The following is a 19210-nucleotide window of genomic DNA, read 5'->3' on the forward strand; positions in this document are numbered from 1 at the left end:
TTAGGACAAAGACATCACCTGGATGCAAGCAGTGGATCATATCGATTAAAAACCAGGGTCATATTGAGGTTGATCGCCCCTTACAGGCCGTTGCAGCTCTCACACAAATCATACAATCAAAAGACAAATGTTTCTGCCTTCCTATTATGAACAATATACCGTCCCCACTGCTCATTTGGTCCACTTCACTTAGCACTTAGCAGTGTACTACTCATAATCCTAACAAAAAGCCTTCTTATGGACTTCAGGGAACTGAAGCCCAGTAATTACATCCATATTTCAATAAGCTTGGTGCTTATTTTGTGCTTCCCTCCAGCCCAACACAGCTATCTCACAGTCCAGTCTTCCAAAGCTCTGCCTAGTGAAATAAACCTCCAAGTGTAAGTGCATAGTAGCAAATATCTAGTGCTGTATCTTTAGGCTTGTACAATGTTGGCTCAAATATACAGATGTTATCAACATCCTGCAACAGCAGCATGCATTACTGTACATTCATTTCATTTGGCAAATGAGGGGGTTGTCATCCAGCTCAGTTCCCAGAGTTAGTGCTTTGAAAACTGCTTTCCATTTAGAGTCTTGTAAGCAAACACTCTGAATCAATATCGAAAATCTTTTTTCAGCATGATGGTCTCTTACCATTAGTTTCCAACAGCAGTCTTTTCAGGCTGATGGGGAAGGAGCCTGTGAAGGTTAATGGTATGGAAGGGGTCACAGATTGCTTCATTCATGCAGCTCTATAATCAAAAACCTACTCCTGTTCTTTCTTCTTTTTAAAATCATACTTCAAAATGTGTGTATACAGGTGAAAATATAAAGACTGACATACAGAGAGAGGGAAAAAATGTGATAAAGAATTGGGAGCAGCCCAGAAAATCAATCAGGAAGCCATCTGGCATGGCGGCACTCTGGAGACACCAACAACTGTCTAGTCTTCTGCTGTTTTCCCCTGCATGGCCTGAGGGAGAGCCACACAAGTAACGAGGACTCCAGCTTGGACTAGGTGTCTATTCTGATGGATGAGTGCCGAGGCAGCGTCAATGTTCAGATCAGTACGACCCACCAGCGTAAAATCCTCTCAATGGATAGACCACATGCCTGTACAATTGTTTGGAGCACAGCCAGCTTGTTACATTCAAAACTACACTGATTAATCTCAGAATGGGAAAAACATATTAAGGCATTTACCTGCCCTGATGTTAGATTTTATAGAGAAAATGTTTTTATTTAATATATAAAGGCACAAATAGGTGAGTTAGAAGATAATATCCCTACTCCAGTTTCAGTTTGTCCTTTTTTATGCACAATCAATATCAGCTGTCTCATTTAAGAGAATTCTGAAGAGAATGATATGATTTAAGGTCATTTTGTCAGCCAATGAATAGAGAGAAGGTTGTATTACACATACCAAAAAATAATCCAATTATTTGGGTTTTTAAAGTCAGATTCAAACGGTTCTTTAAAAGGGAGATCATTATAAAACACACAAGTTTGGATTTTACTGAGAATTTTCCTCAAAAGCATGATTACACTGAAGGCCAAAAGTCTGGAAGCAACTCAAGACTTTCTTTTCCTAGTGCCTTTCTATTAGAAGGAATTCTGTAGATCGTGTAATATTCTGTATTTTTAGTCTCTGCTTTCAGCGTGTGCATTTTTTTTCCTTGAATTATCTTTAGGTATGCATCAATATTAACAAACTACTGCTGAAAGAAATATCATCAAAATGAAAAAGGCCTTATGGGATAAAAAGAAGTGACAAAGTCACAACAACAAAAAAAAAACAATACTTTATGGTTGGCTACTTTGAAGGGGAAAAAAAGCCTCTGAAATAATTCAATAGCAGTCAATTATAATATGTATTAAGCTAGAATTTACATCATATTTTATCTTGCCTTCACATATTTACCCTATATTATCTGGGAAAAATACTCCTCCCATCACACCCTTTTGTTGGCATTAACATTCCGACTGAATTTTTACTATTTTCTTGGGTATGTTCTATTCACCTGCTTGGTTTCCAACCATGGGCTGGCCTTTAATCAAATGTTGCACAGTTTAGACAAGACTGACATGAGGGTTTAGGGTAAGAAATCCATGATATGGCAAAATTTTAGATTTTTTTGTGATCAAATTTAACAAAAAAGAAAAATGTATTCAACTTTCACCAATATAAATCATTAAAATGTTTTCTAATTGGTTTGTTCTGAAACAATCCATGAATATCTTATAATCCAACCAGTCAAGAGATGAAAGATCCAGGAGTCAACAACGTCCAGCTTGAATGAAATTTGCAGCAGCCCACAAGGGCGATTTAAATATCTTCTTTTTTTCAAATAGGATAAATATTGAGTTTTTTGGTCAAAATTTCAAGATACAAACCCAGAGGGTCAAAGTAATGTGAAATATGTTGGTGACGTCATAGTACGGGTCATTTGCAACTTCACCTTGCTCATACAGTACTTATTTGATAGAGCTGTGGAGATGCAGCTCATAAAGGGGAAAAATCCATTGCGAACATCAAACCTGGTTTTAGAAGGGATTAAAACATGTGACTGTTAAGCTTCTTCAACAGCCCAAACCTCAACCCTATTGAAAATGTATGGACTATGATTAAAAACCAGGTTCATGGGAGGTACTGTAACAAACACATTTACAAGCGCTCTTAAGATTACTGATGAGAGCAGCGGTTTAATACGATCGCTACATTTGCAAAAATCTTGTTGGTTGCTGCAAAAAAGTAAATAATTTTTGTTACTAAGGGACATTTAGCCAAACATCAACTGATGTTGCATCTATCAATTTAAGTTTGTGTAAAAATATACTTTTGGCTCACAATGCGTTCAGTTTAATTCTTGTTTTAAAAAAATTCTGAAGTTACATGTTATATTATGGTCCACTCTAATAAAAGAACTGTATAAATAAATGTTTAAAAGCCCAAAACTAGTATGAAATTCAATGTAAATGATGATTATAAGGAAACCTAATAGAGAAATTGTTTATAAGTGACCAACGCTATTTCATGTCAGCTAAATTGGAAAATCAATGGAATCACAGCAGAGTAACAGTGTGGTTTTCCCAGGTTATCAGTAGTAATGTGTCGTGATTGCACACCAGCATGATGTCTGTGAATTATGATTTTTTTTTTCTTCCTATTATGAAAAAGCATACAGCAGTCCATTTTTAAAAAAGATCCCATTATAAGTCCTGAATATTATTAGTTCCACTGTCAAATGACAGAGAGATGCTGACAGGATCAAACATAGAGGGGAGAGGAGCGTTAGCCCCCTCTACAGGAGAACATTTAAATATCAAGAACAAAATGATCTTGGAAAATCTCTCAGTCCAGCCACCTGTTCAGGAGAGATTCTTTTGACAGATTCATAAATATCTGTTTTCTGTCAGATCAACACATGCTTGTGTGTCCTTATCCCAGTTCGCAAAAATCAAAGGGAGCTTAAACTGTTTCTTTCTTTTAAAAAAGAAATGCAACGGCATTAAAATAAAAACAAAAGCCCCCTCCATCTGTAGCTTAGATGATAACTGAGCTCAAAGTTTTCCCTTTGACAGGTAATCAGAATTCATGATATCCATTTTTGCACACAGTGCTTTGGAAAGTATTAACTTTACTGTCTCTACATGAAATGCGAGAACGTCTGATGAGGAAGGGGGATCAGAGGCATCCATAAGTGCTGAGATATTCAACGTATGTTCAGGATTTACAGTTTCTCCTCAAAGAACCACTTTTGGCGTGAGATGTCAGAGCAGGGCTGCAGAGCCGGGGCTGGTGTCCCATTATCCGTCTGATCCACTGCTTCAACACACTTCCGGCTCTGGACGTGGAACAGACTCCCATCCTGGAAACAATCATTTGGAAAAGCATTTGCAAACTAATTTACATCTATAACAAAATGATTCTTAATTACTCATGTGGCCAAAATGTAGTTAAATGATGCATCTTTGCACAACATTAAAATAAGGGGAGGGGAACAGAGAATAACCCAGTGGGGCCCAGGTGAAATGCAAACTCAGCAAACCTATTCCTGGGATGCATTAATGTCTCTGGTTATATTTTTTCAATTCTGCAGTTCCCAGCATCTTTTACCCTAGCTACATGCATTTCATCTTTTTAGATGTATTTACATTTAGATGGCATGGCTGTGCTACAGACCCTGGCATCCTGTTGCTGCATTCAGAACATGGTGAAGAAACTCCTGCACTGCATGGTGAACACACAGCTCACTGTTCTTCCCAAAACCATACCGGACATAAATGTTTTATCAGCTGAAATACAGCATTTATTACAAATCTGTATAGTTCTGATGTGTCTTTCTTGTCACCAAAGTCTTTTATTTCATTTGTTTATTAGGTTAGGCAGTACAAACACAAAATGGTTCAGGAATACCTTTCGGAGGACAAACTTCTGGTCCATGGGGACAGGTTCTCCTCGGTTCTTGCAAAGCTGCACAGTCAGGTAAGTGCGGATGTTGTCACCCACCACACATCCAGCAGGTTCTCTTGTATTATAACAGATTTCCCCATCCACAGAATATTCGAAAAACTGCAAGAAGAAGCCATCATACATGCATGATAAATAAAATAAAACATTTTAAAAAGCCACAATTAAAAGTGCAAGAGAATGACCCTGTGTGAGTTTGTTTGTGGAGATCAAAACCAGCATTACTGGTTACAGACTGAGAATGAAGAAGGTAAGAATGCAGGGCACTCCCAAAAAGGCTGACAATACAACAACTACGAAAGCAGTTTTCTGCATAGACAATATTAAGGAGGTTCCTGGCAGAAAAGCTAAACCTCACAGCTCTTCCTGGTTTACGGACAAATGACAGAGAAACAGTGATTTGGAAACTGACTTTTTCCCCCTCTTTGGATCAACACTGCAGACATATTATGCAACCCGGGATAGGTAAGTTCATTGATTAAAGATCTTTAGAAAAAGCAACTATAAACGCTTTCCACCGTGTATGGAAGATAATGGTTTAAGCTGAAAATGAGCGAGTGCCTAATTCAAGGTACAGGTGAGAGAAAATGGTTCAAAGAAAGAGCTGATGACGGCATATATCCAGGACTACGAGGAATAAAATCTTCAGAACTTTATCTTAACAATAACAGTAATGTTTGAATAGAAATGAATTTAAATACTAAAATTTTAAAGAAAACACATAATGTTATACTTCAAAAAGCACAATAGTTAATCATGAGAGATTTTCCCCAGCAGACTGTTTCTCAGTTTAGTGCGATAGGAGTAGGGGTGGGTATTGCCAAAGAAGTCACGATTCAATTCGAATCACGATTCACAGGCCACGATGCGATTCTATCACGATGCATCACGATACTTGAATTATTGGGATGCATTGCAATATTTTCTCCTCCATGTTTTGTTTTTGAATGACTCGGTGCAGTATCTCGCGGCCAGAAATGCTTGTGACACAAGGCAGCGTGCGTCAACACATCCGCAGCGACATCTACTGGACTGTAAGTTGTATTCCACTTGTTTTTGGCTGATGTTCGCAAACCATTCATGCAATTTTGTTTATTAATTTTTTTTTAATTAATAATCGATACTTGGCCTCAAGAATCGATGCAGTAGATCACGAAAATTAGAATCACGATGCATCATCATGACGATTATTTTGCACACCCCTAGATAGGAGTGCTGGCTGCAGTTTAACAGCAGCACTAGGGCCACCAGCAAATTGCTATATACCATATCAATACCTAATATAGCTGGAAACCCAGGTCTGCATTCTCAATTTAATCCAAATTCATACTTACCAAACTCTATAGCAAAGCGTGTGGATGTTTCTCATGAATTTGTAGCTATGACAATAGATAATTAGCATAAGGCTCCACTCTACAGTAGAATAAACTAATCATAAAGTGCTAAAGGTAAGTGGTTTTGCATCAGAAACCTGTGGCACCCCTTACCTGGTTCTGGCCCATGCCATGACATGGATAAAGGATGACTCTATGGCCTTCCATCACCTCATCACCAGGGTTATAGTCGAAACAGTAGTTGGTTTTTCCCCGATTCTTCAGCTGGAAAAACAAGCCACATAAAGGTATATTACATTTCAATACTCTGTTCTTAGCATAACCTAAATATGGCCAAACGTATTCACTCATTGCCCTCCATCCCCATGATTTGGAGTGTGATCTCGTCTTGAATTCATATGGATAATATGTGAAACTCGTCTGATAGCTTTCCACATGCTGTAGGGTGGTTTTTTTGGGAATCTTTAAACAGTCATCCAGAGGTCAGACACTGATGTAGGACGGCCTATGATGTTGTAACCAGTGTTGTTTTCTTAAACGATGACAAAATTCTTTTGTTGATGCTTCTTTTTTTTCATGATGATAACGAGACTGAGGAGCTAACGATGGATCTTTAATGACAAAAACATGAAGAGTAACGGGTGTGAGTTTTCTTTGGCTGGAATGGTCCGCGCTCAACTCTGACAAATTCTGCTCTTCAAGCTGTGCTTGACATAGTCTGCGCTTTATGCTCCACACTGATGCTTCGCTCTCAGCAGTATGGCTCTTCCTGCTCTCACTACTTAATAAACTATATGTGGCTGATCTCCTCTGTGGAGCAATGAAGATTTTATTGATCTGTGTTTAATACATAATTCATAGTAGATCAGGAAGTGTTTGCATTTGGATGGAAACCTTGTATGTTTAAAACCATTACTTTATTGTACATTTTGTCAGCTTGTCTATCTGCTATTTTAACCAAAATGATGAGTTGAACTAGATCTGCCATTCTTACAAGTTTTGTTGGACATTTTTTATAAAGAAGGGCATTCATTTATAAATAAAAAGTTTATTTGAATTCTAGAAATCAGTTTTCTGCCCAACAGCAATGATGAACTGCATGACAGTATTTTATCTTCAGCAATTGTAGTATCTAGGCATGTGCTGTCAGTCTGTTAAAGAATTTGGTTGTTATTCAAAATTGTAAAGGTTAGCATTCTTTTTTTTAAAGTACAACATAAAACTGACTAAACTCTATTTGTGTTTTAGTCGATTAAAACCGACTAAAACTATCACATATCGTAATGACTAAAATGTGGCTAAAAGTAATAACAGTTTTTGTCCTGAAGACGAAATCTAAGACTAAATCTAAGATGGCTGCCAAAAACAACACTGGTTGGAACATGACAGGGTTATCTGAACACTGTTCTACAAGGTCAGTTGCATGAAACTGATGTTCTCCTTTACGCTTTGAACTCTGTAGCGCTGGACTTCATGCACAGGTGGCATTCTTCCACTGTACATGACAGCAAGCATTTCCCTCTCTAAAGGGCCATAAAGACAAACTCCCAAATTCACAGATTTGAAGGGGGGGTGACAAAAAATGTTTGTCGATATAGTGGATATATATTTTGTTACTGTGTGAAAATGAATAGATTGTTCTAACCATTCCAAACATGCCTGGTCGATCATGTGGAACGTAAAGGTCGGGGTAAATGTTATCCAGATACCACTTAAAGTTTTTACAACCCAGCTTCTCCCTCAGCTTTCTCCTCTCAGTCACATCTCCAAAGGCCTCCTGGAAAAAAAAAAAAAAAAATAAAAAACATTTCAGCTTTACTGCCTTATACTTCCAAAAAAAAAAATCTTTATAAACTCAAAGATCAAGCTTTATACACATGAGTGTGTTCATATCTGAGCACTGACAGAAAACCGTGTACAACAGCACCCTCTGTAGTTGTTTCAGCGCTCACTTTTTTATGTCAAATATTAACACGCATTTAACAACATCAGATGATTCAACAGTGAACCACTCCTTAGCTCTAGATAAAGATCAGCATCCTTGTATTTTACCAAGTTTCTGTGTACCTGCTAAGAGGGATGTTCTTAAGTAAACACTTTTCTTTCTGATAAAGAATAGATGATTACAACAGGAGGACAAATAGTTGGACTTTGCTTTGTCGGTAAGCATATGCTCACCACACCTTCACTGCTGGGAGAAGGAGCTAAATACGCTGTGCAGAGTGATAGATGCTGGCTGTGTGCCCAAACACAGCTCTAATTGGCTCTTTATCAGTTTATCCGGTCATGAGACAGATTCCCAAAAGAGGCTCTCTTTTATCAACTGCTAGCACCACTACAGACAAGGGAACAACAAGGGCTAGAAGAGCTGGAATGACCCAGCACAAGAGTCTTGTCTCAGAGGAAGAGCGCTCCTCTTCTGTCAGATGGAGAGGTGGACAACCAGCAATGATACTTCTATGACATGCTTGACGTTTTTATCTGTATTTGCTCTTCAAAAGAAAACACCTAGAGCCTCTTAAGCGGTCCCAAGCACCTTGTTGTTTGACGTTAAGCAAATTACAAGCACAAACCCAATCGTATTTTAATTTGGATTTTTATGCGACTCAGAGAAAAACTGAAAGAACTGTGATCCCGGGTTTTCAAAACTTAAAACAGTTTAAAAAAAAACAAAACTTAAAACAGTAAAAAGGAATTGATAAGAGTTTTTAGCTTCTGTAATCTGCACTTTCGTCCCAAAAATAATTGTTAGAAAAACACCATGAGCAGCAGTTAGAGCGGTATATCTTTATGTTGCAGTATTTTAATCAACTCTGTCCAGTCTTTTAATCCCTGCTGCAGAAGGTAAACTTAAGCAAAAACTCAGGAAGACTCTTATCAGCTTAACCTGAACCACCTGCATTGTCCATCGTTCAGCTCCATCCAATCAACTCAGGGGCCACACCTTCTTCGAAGCCAATCATCTTTCAAGATCCCCTTCATTTAGTTCCTGGTCTAGCTTCTCTCTCCCACACGCAAGCAAACCTTCCCCCATCTCCACCACTCTAATCCTTTTCTAGGTTGCTCATCCAAACGTAAGTTGATTCACAGCATCAAAGTCTTCTGCCGGGGCCCGTGCGCCAAAAAACTTAATTCGTTTATGTCTTCATCTGCTTCTGTCTCCTTGAACCCCAGTCGGACTCTGCAGATGGCTGCTCACACCGAGCCTGGTTCTTAAAGTTTCCTCCAGCATGTAGCGACAGTGGAGAGTTTTCCTCTCCACTGTCGCTACATGCATGCTCAATGAGAGGGATTGCAAAGAATCAATGAGTCGATGCAATCAGCTGGTTTTGGAGATATATATATATATATATATATATATATATATATACACATATATATATATATATATATATATATATATATATATTCCCTATTTTACTGCCTATTCATGGTACAATTTTACTTAATTTCAATGTAGTATAAAAATGTGACACTCCTAAATTATTCTGATTGGTGTCAGTGGCAAAGATCCTAATAAGGACGTCACATTTTACATGAAGGTCAAATAACTTGAAATCAGATTTAAAAATCCAATTCACTGTATGACTATTCTTTGCTACCCTTTAATGAGGGGTACATTTATAGGTGTGTGGCCAAAAAAGGCCCACTTAATGGATTTTTCTTTGCTTTGGTCTGTTGCATACAACATTCATCCTTATGAATGTGATGATTTAATGTTTAAAAGTGGCTCTGAGTTACTGTCCAAGGCACTACTTTATGGTGTCCAAAAAGATAACACATTTTAAAGACACTAAGAAGGTTAAAACAGTGTAAAACACCCAAGCAGTAAATACACCGTATGCATGACAGCGCATAAGCACAGCAAAGGGGCATACATGTCTGTTTGAAAACTAAAGAACGCTCCACACCAACAGGTTCAGCAACGAGGCCGAGCCAAGATGGGCTTTCCTGACCTGATAAGTAAATTAAACATTACTATATTTGACAGTTATGAATTTATGAGTAATATATTATCACCTTAAATTAGCATCTTGATGAGAAAATGAGCATCTTGATGAGAAATCAAGTGTTTTGTTTTTACTACGTATGTTATTTTATTGTAATGTCTCGTTTTAACTATGTATGCTGTTTTTATTGTACGGTTTTGTTTTAACTATGAATTTTGTAGCACTTTGAGATTTTGTTGAAATGTAAAGTGCAATACAAATAAAATGTATTATTATTATTATTATGTATTTTGTTAGCATGTCATAACTACCAACATCTGCTGGTTGGGCGGTAATAACTGCAGACGTTAAGTATTCTGTAGTAGAAAAAGTATCAAGTAGAAAACGCACCTTGGCCTGAAGGGAACTATGAAACCAGATGTTGTGTTCCTGTTTCTTCCTAACCCAAACTGGAGCGTATAGGCATCTGGAATTAGAAACTCATCCTAAATAAGGAGAAGTGTTGCATATGTTTGCGCATAATACGGGCGTTAAATGACCATATTACGACTCCAATGTAAATTATTTTACTATTTAAAACTGAAAGCTGTGACACGCGTAGGCCAAGTACATGCCGCTTTGCTGCGCTTTCGTGCTATTACACGTCATGTGTATTTACTGCTTAAAGAATGAATGAAGTTTCCCATTGAAATTTTTTTCATTATTTCATTATAAACATAATTCATAAGGTGAATTTGTGAAAGAGAATAGCAGAAACGGGTGAGGTTCTCAATGACGGATATAAAAGGACAAGCAGATGTGCAGAATAGGCCTTATTCTTCTCTACTACAGTTCTAAACATGAAGTGGTTTTCATTTACATTATTATTAAGATTGCCCAATAATTCCTCCATAAGATGCCCTTAATACTAAAATAATGAAATTATTTTCCAACTGGGAACATAAAAATAAAACCACAGGATTTTTATATCAGGTAATTATTTTTAAAAAGATTACATTTAGGTCAAAATCCTTATTAAACTATTATATTTTTGAAATGAAATGAATACCTAGTGCATCTGTAAACAAAATAAAAGTTTAATGCTTTAAATTTTTAAAAATGATCATTGTATCCCTACATGATAAAGAATGCAGCAGTGCTTCCTTTGAGTTGCAGCACATCACCTTTTGGCGAGATTTCCTCCTCTCAGGGAGATGAGCGCCACCTGATCTGTGCTTAGAGAGCCTCTCCTCTTAACCACACTGTCACACACTCTTTGCCCACACAAACATTAAGACAGGGCACCTCACAGGTTAGTACTGATATCACCCTGTCAAGTACATGTGGGTGACACCTGCTGGCACAGAGTGACGTGGAAAGGTGGTAATCACACACCGGAATGCCCCGGCACTCCTGTCACCTTGAGTGTTCGTCGCTCATGTATCCAGAGAGTCACTTAATCAGTGGGAGCTTTTTACACCACAGTGGGAGATTGGCTGTGCTTGTATATGTGCAGTTTCTGGGTGGATATAATTTATTGCATCCAAGTGTTTATTACTGGCTTAAAAAAAAAAGAAAAATTGCAGTCACCACTGTTGAACAAAACATCTGATCTAAATGTGGCTTAATTCCTTTCTAAAATGAGCCACTGTTTGACATCCATCATAAAACCTTCTTGTAACCTGTGTGGACTCACCCGTCGTGCGTGGGGGTTGCGGTGGTAGTAGAGCTCCTTGTACTCATCCATCCACACCTCTGCCGCCCTCACACTGTTTGACAGCGCTTTGCTCCGTGAATAAGGGGCCTTTTTGGGGAACACATGGCCCACGTGGGAGCATGGGTGGATCTCCAGACTGCCCCCGCATTGCCAAATCTACAGGAACCACAACACCATAAGGATCTGGTTAGCCTCTCAGTTGTGAATCAATCAGGCTAACACAAAGGGCGACGTTGTGGAGGAGTTTGGAAACAAAAAAAGCTGTTGTTGCCGGTAGAGAAACATGTTTTTGGCTGCCATCTCTTCTGGGTAATCTTATTTACTCCGGCAAAGGGATGCTCAAACTGTCCACAGCAATCACAGTACTTGTGGTCTTCACTTTGCATTCCCTTGTAGTTCAGTTTTAATTCAATCACTGTGGTTTGCTGGGGAATTTGTCACATGGTTTTTAGTAAATTTAACCCAGACCCAAAAGTCATGCTGCAAGTTACTGCTATTAACAGTGTGTTCACAGTTTGCAGATTGGATGTTTTATGCAATGCTTGAGCTGGAAATTACATAATGTAAAGTAAAAATACAGGAATATATACAATGGATTTCTTCTTACTCTGAAAGAAAACTCCAGGTTTTCTCCTCCCCAGACCTCCATTCCTGTGTCATATGTCCCCAGGTAATGGAAGTAGCTCTTGCTCACAGAAAACAGACCACCTGCCATAGTAGGAGATCTGCAAAAAAACAGAGAGAGCAGAAATTAAGTCCCTACCCACCAAAAACCTGATAAGACAGAAAAAACCCGTTAGAGTTGGAAAAGCACACAGTATCTTAAATAGCTTGTGATCTCATTTTATTCTTCCTTCACAGAGGTTTGTCAAATCGCACCTGATGACATCTGTGGGCGAGTGACGGCGTTTCTGTTCATATTCTGGGACCTTGTGCCAGGTAAAAACCAGCCGCCAGTCAAAGCCACCGATCTGAGGTTCACCAGAGTTGCCTAAATATTGGAATGTGTTCCAGTCGATTACATCGATGACGGGGCACACCACGGCTGTCGGCTCCTCTTTGATCCTGGAGAAAGGGCGAGAGAAAGTGATTACACAAGCAAAGGAATCAGATTTTGCAAATATCTGGTTTAGCTTTTTTTACTGCACTTGCTCTCTAGCCGAGTAATGAGCTACAGAGTCTGAGGGAGCTGTACAAAGCCTTACAAAGTTATTCACCCCCCTTAACTATGATATCCCTGACTGAAGTTAGAAATTTAATGACTATTAAAAGTCTACTTTTAATATAAACACAGCTGCTTTGTGAAGCCATTTGGGCCAGTGAACCAAAGAACCCGGTAAACAGATGGGAGAAAAGTTATTTGTAAGTCTAAAACAGAGTGAGGTTAGAGCTAAGGGCAATGTTCAATCAATAAAGACTATAGCACAACTGCAAACATGCCAAGCATGGCCGTCCACCTAAACTGACAGACTAGAGAAGCAGAGCATTCATCAGAGAAGCAGCCACAAGGATTCTGTTGGCAGAATCTGTTGACAGGACAGCTATTAGCTGTGCACCTCACAAATCTGGCCTTTCTGAAAGAGCAGCAGGAAAAAAAAAACCTTTGCTGGGGGGGAAATAGCAACAAGACATCCTATTTGCAGTTTTCTATAAGCCACCTTAACAGCAAACATGCAAATGTCTGATAATGTCTGATTTGCTTCATATGCAAAAAGCTAAATAAGTTAGCCAACCACATATCAAGCTGAAGACTTGATTCTTGGCACTATCATGCTGCAGGAATCCTGGTTCAGGGATGAAAGCCAATTAGAGATTGAAAGATGTTTGGACCGAATATAATCTTGGAATAAAACATCTAGAAGGAACTAAACTGGTTTAATATAAAGTCCATTAGTGTGTTTAAAAGGCCCAGAGAAATCAAAGACCTCAATCAATGTCAGAATCCCCCAGAGGGCCATGCTATCCATCTAAACTGGCATATGTTAAGAAAAGTATTAACTTTACATTCCAGCAGGGCTGCAAAAATGTTCACCACATTATTATTTATATACCCTTTTTTTATTTTAAATGTTTTGCACACAAAAAAATACACATGATAACATTCACTTATATATATTCTGCAGAAAAGTCAATTCAACCCCTCAGGTGGATCGCTTTAGGCTGCAGTCCACCTCATTATCAGCATGTTCTTTTAGACACACATGAACTCCTGTGTCAACATCTCTACATGCTTTCCCTAAGACTTAACATTTATAAAGTCAACTATATACAGAAAAACAAAAGTACCTCATAATAAGGTTTCTTAAATTTCAGCAAAAAATTGTTTTAAAAAAAAGATGCATTTATTTTATTCTACTTCATGATTACTTTGTGTTTGTCTACCAGATCACATTCAGAACGCATAAAGTGACAAAATGTGAAATGAATTTAAGGGCTGTGAAAACAGGCTCTGTATGATTGTTAGTGTTTAATGTGCTTGTTGTCAGCTGAGTCAGCTGTACTTTAAAAGATGACCTCTAAAGTCAACACTGGGGAGAGTTCCTCAAACTGAAGAGTACTGCAGTTTCCTGAGAAGCAACTTCTCACCTCTTGAGCAGAGGCTCGAGCCAGCCGTCATGGCACTCACAATGACAATCCAGAAAAGTCAGCACATCACCCGTGGCGATGGACGCCCCTAGCAGCCGGGCCCGGACCAGCCCCTCCCTCTTTGTGGCTCGGATCAGACGTACCTTCCTCAAACTTGAGAGGTACTTCTCCAATGGCTCCTTCAGGTGATCTTTTAATAAAGCAGAATAAACGTGAATAAACCTTAAAAAAGCACAGTTGAAAGTTTCTCCGTTCGGACGTCAGAACTGACTGAAATCTGAGTATTTCCGCCTAACCTTGCAGGTTCACGCTAAGAGCACAGATAGAAAATGCAAAATTTATGCAAAACGAGCTTGCTAATGACTTTCCTGCAGTGAAGACTTCTGAATAGCTCTTTGTTATGTATGTTGCAGCCTGGGTGTGTAAATTTGCAAGAGATAATCCCACCAATCTTGACTGTTTTTTCTTAACTGACGCAAACTCACTTTGGATCATTATGACCTTAAGTTGTTACTTAATCTGGGTACCTACTGCGTAATTTCATGGGATGGTTTCACATCCTGTGTGGTTTCACGCCCAGTCGAGGGAAGTCTGTATCTGTCTGTAATCAGCAAGGCAAGCTGGTGCAAAAAGGCCTTAGTTTGAGCTGAGGTGAGGACTGAAGTATGCTACACATGTCCCTAATAACAAAAAAATACAATCCTCACAATCTATCACACAATTTCATTGTGGAGCAAACTTAAAGCATTTGTAATTGCATCTCTGTTGTTTTATGAGTGGGTAGCACAGACTAGTCTGTCCAAATTCAGAGAATATCTTCTATCAGTGCCGCTGGTTAATCCAAGGCTTTCCTTTGTCTTTACTTAGTCTGAGAAATCCTGTAGTCTATAATCCCTGAGCAGGGGTAGCTGCTAAGTTAGTGATCCCCAATTTTATATTATATACTCCTATTCTTTTCTAAATCTGTAGACAATGAGCAACATGTATATCCCCAACTTTAGCTCACAGAAGAGAGACTTTACATTTTGCCATTCAATGCAATGTTTAACTTCACTATATTTTCTAATAGCCTGTAAACATTAAATAGATGTTTTGCTAAAACAAAGTCAACCCACACTGGATGTTTCCTGAGATCGGAAAATACAGCATTATTCAAGCATGATCTCTAAACTGGAATGAGCATGATGTGCAGCAGACAAAGTGGATCTGGATCTAAAACTTGCTCCTAATATTGAAAAATCGTCTTTATTTATTATGATACATTGGCATTACCATAGATTAAAGATATAGCAGAGGATTTTCACAAATTTTTTTAAAAGACCCGCCCTCTCCACTTTTAAAACTAAATGCACATGCACAACCCTGTAACCGCTCATGAGAGGGAATGCCTATTTAGCGCGTGGGAGAGCGTGCACGAGCCCATTTCTCCTCGTGCACGCTCCGTTTAAAAGTTGCCATTTGGATAGCTCATACAAGCTCAGTTTCCAAAAAGAAGATTTGCATTTTTTTACACTATGTCAGCCCTATAAGTGACATCTCTAACTGCTTTATAACATAAACATATAACCAGAATGATTGACAATTAGAAGGACCACTTATTTTGATGATCCACCCGGAAAAAGAACATCCTCCACCATACTTTTAAATAACCACGTGTAAACAGTGTTAGACCAGAGGGTGAGGTTGGGACTCATTGCTTCACCTAAAAGGCTAGTTGAGTTAAAAAACTCTGTGCGCACAAACTAAGAGGCTTCTTCCTTCCACTGACAGTTTAATGAAGGTCAGGGTTTGCCTGCACAGGGACAACCTCTCAGTTCAGCCCATTACTTACGCAAAAGCGTACACAACATCCTGAAGACGCAACAAATTATGCAATAACTAGATAAAGAAAGTTGAGATTTCTGTTGAGAATGATGGGTCAAAAGGAAAACGAAGTTGAAACATTACTTAATATGTGGCTCAGGCGAATAATAATCTCAGATGGTTAGCTTGTTGTGTTTTCTCAGATAAATGTTGTCGTCTGATTCATAACATTAAGCTAAGACCTTGGATTAGAGAAGCACCTATCAGTTTGGGTCAAATCATGCATCTGACTACTGTCTTAAAAACAACTACATCTACATCCCTTCTCCTTTTTAAATACTAAAATTAAATGTCACAGGTGACAAGACTCAAAAGGTTGGAGGACAACCTCTGGGTTGTAGATTACAAACATGTCTGCAGCTTGAAACACATGATAGTTTTATTCTGCTGTAGTTCATCCATAAGCAGGCAACAGCACCTGCAATTCCTCTATAAGAAATGCAACATGCCAAGAAGACCCTCAAAGTGCCGTCCCACACAAAACCACGCTGTTAAGAGAAAATGGTTTTCACTCCAACTCTTGCTTCCTGTGTCATAATTATTTGGCTCCTCTACCTCCCACCTTTTCAGACGCAGCTCATTTGACACTCCATTGAGAGCATCCCATCTGTGTGCCTCCATGTGAGCAGCAATAACAAGCTTTCTGTCTCCTGTAACTGTCAATCAGACAGCTTTCCCACCCTCAGCCCTTCTGCCTGTCCATCAATCGATCCATTGCCTACCTCTGTCACTGTAGTCATCCACCAGCACCACCTCCCTGAGCAGGATGTCAGGGGAAGTCTCCAGCACGCTATGGACAGTCCTCAGCAGGGTAGACCAGGCCTCGTTGTAGAAAGCAATCACCACAGAGGTTGTGGGTAGAGACTTGTAGTCATACTTGAGCTCTTTGCAACTGAAAAAAACAATTGGAGCAGTTTAAAAGTTGCTGCATGTGGACAAGTAATTTGGAAGCAAATGCAAAATTACAAAGAACTTTATTCTCACGTTAAACAAATAGCTGAGTTATTTTACTTTGTAAAAAGCAGGTATTCTTTCTGCAGCTGGAGTACTATATACGGAAGAGGATTAGGGCCATACAAAAAAAAAATGTTTCTGACTTTATTCTCAAATTATTCTCATAGAACGATGACTACTTGTAATATTCCAAGTGATAATCCTGGGCTTTACTGATAATACTCCGTAGAAGTTTTACTTTTAATTTTGAGATTAAAAGTGAGCATTATGATAATAAAGTCCAAATTTAACAGCCATTATTTTATTAGACTTATTTGGTGGCCATTTTTATTAAACAGCACTAATCCTCTTCTGTAACTATAACATATTAGCTATTATAATAATATTACTTTAATTGATTGACTTTATTGATCTCACAGTGAATACATTTATTTATTACATGAGCTTGAATAGTTAAAGGAGAAGAAGGGGGTGCCAAAGGAAGAAAAATTGGATATATACAGTATATACAGTACATACACGTAGGACAGCTTATTTTTTGTAGGATTATTATACAGGGTTATTGCAGTGAGTGTTAATATAGATGGATATTTATAATTATATACATACTTATTGCACAGGATGCCAAATAGAAACAGGATATTGCACAGGGTGCCAAATATAGAGAAACAGCTTATAGCACAGGGTATCAAATAGTAATTGCACATTATACATTGCACAAGTCATTGCTCCATTATAATGGAGCCCTGCAAGCTGAGGGCCACAATTTGTTGTCTATTCCTATAAAGTTGATGTCATCTTCTTATAATCAAGGGAGGACAGTATGTATACACTGCTTTTAAGCTCCATATTCCAAACATTTCTTCTAAGATCTTATTTAATTTACTTAAAATTAGGACTGGAAGAGGGGGTATTTTAGCAATGTTAAAACAATTTCAGACTGGTAGCTTTCAGAATGTCGAATAACGGACCATTAATAATAAAGTCATTAAATGTCAATGTAAAGTGTTTAGAGTAGTTAAGGTTTTCTCCACTTACAGTGGGTTCCATCTCTCCGGCAGCCTGCGGTGCAGTGAAACCCTGTCACTGACATACGTGTTAATCTGGTGCTTCTGTATGCTTTCCTCTTCTTTCTTTTTCTCCTCTTTGTTCAGATTAAGCTTCACAGCTCTGCCCATTTCACCCAGGGCATTTAAATCCAGCGGGAGCTTCTCGTAGACTGGCCTATTAAGTCCTTCAGTCTCTACTTCTCCGTCCCTGGGGACTTCACGTCGGTTTGCAGCGCTGACTTCCCCGGATGGGTGTCTGAAAAATATCAGATAACCCAACAAAGTGACGCCAAGGAGGCAAAAAAGTAACTTTGTTCGACTCCTTCTTCCGCATGCTGCCATCTTCTTCAGGATGAGCAAAGTTTGCTCGGGGTCTCGCGCCCCTTCAAACCGGCAGACCTGTGTTGTGTTTCCGCCTGAGTTTGCCCCGCATACTTCACTGCCAGCTCAAAGTTTTAGTAAATCTTCAGACTCTGAGCGCTGCCTTCATTTGTTCAGTTTGTTACTCATTTACCCGGAACCTCAACGCATTTAACTCTATGGCCCCGGCGGCGAGATTACAGACACTCCTCCCGTTGGACTCCCTCCAACTCCTGAGCTGGACCAGTGTGAACGGATTAACGCGCACACACCGGGATTACAATCCAGCAAATTATCTCCTTAGGTGACAAACTGAGAGATGAAACAAATCTAGGTCAAATAAATAAATAAAACGAAAAATAATTGGTTTTATTAACGACGAGGAAACTGACTATATTAATCAAATATCCACCCATTGTCTCGAATTTCAGAGCTCGCTGAACCACTAGCCTATTTTTTTTTTATTTTTATTTTATTTTTTTTTTACTTCTGCATTCTTGATTTACCACTAAAAAGTAAAAAAAAATGTTAAGTTTGCTTAACTAGCCACAACATTTCCGTTTAGGAAATACCAAAATAAAATGCATGTGGCTTGACTATTAAGTACGGAAGAGGATTAGGGCCACTGAAAGAACAAAAAAAGTTAACAAATTTTGAAATTTTATTTCACTATAATGTGAGAACAAGTCAGAATTCTGACTTTAATCTCAGAATTTTGACTTTTTTCTCAGAATTCTGACTTTAATCTCATAAATTTGGATCTTAATGTAGATGGGCACCACGAAGGAAGAGATGTGGGAGCACTCAGCTTCACTGACAAAGATGTTAGTTGTTTTGGGAGGGCCAGTAACACATTGGTGACGAAATTAGGCAACTTTTTACATGCCAGAGGGGTCCCAGGTGATGCTATTTCATTAATGGAAGAGCAGAAGATGATTATAACAAGAGAGCTAGTCTCTAAAACA

General features: G+C 38.7%; 1 protein-coding gene across 1 annotated transcript; it reads right to left on the reverse strand.

Annotated features, from left to right (window-relative positions):
• Positions 1-3172: 3172 nt before the first annotated feature.
• galnt12 (UDP-N-acetyl-alpha-D-galactosamine:polypeptide N-acetylgalactosaminyltransferase 12) lies at positions 3173-18672 on the reverse strand. The gene is made up of 10 exons (XM_038288855.1): positions 17875-18672; positions 16605-16774; positions 14020-14209; positions 12313-12498; positions 12041-12158; positions 11413-11589; positions 7433-7564; positions 5941-6051; positions 4400-4555; positions 3173-3851 (listed from the first exon to the last, which is right to left on the reverse strand). Exons 1-10 carry the CDS (start codon positions 18225-18227, stop codon positions 3714-3716), a joined length of 1731 nt encoding a protein of 576 aa, XP_038144783.1. The 5' UTR covers positions 18228-18672; the 3' UTR covers positions 3173-3713.
• Positions 18673-19210: the final 538 nt, after the last annotated feature.

The sequence above is a fragment of the Cyprinodon tularosa genome, unplaced genomic scaffold (genome assembly GCF_016077235.1).
Source record: "Cyprinodon tularosa strain WSP-4 unplaced genomic scaffold, ASM1607723v1 ctg26, whole genome shotgun sequence".
NCBI lineage: Eukaryota > Metazoa > Chordata > Actinopteri > Cyprinodontiformes > Cyprinodontidae > Cyprinodon > Cyprinodon tularosa.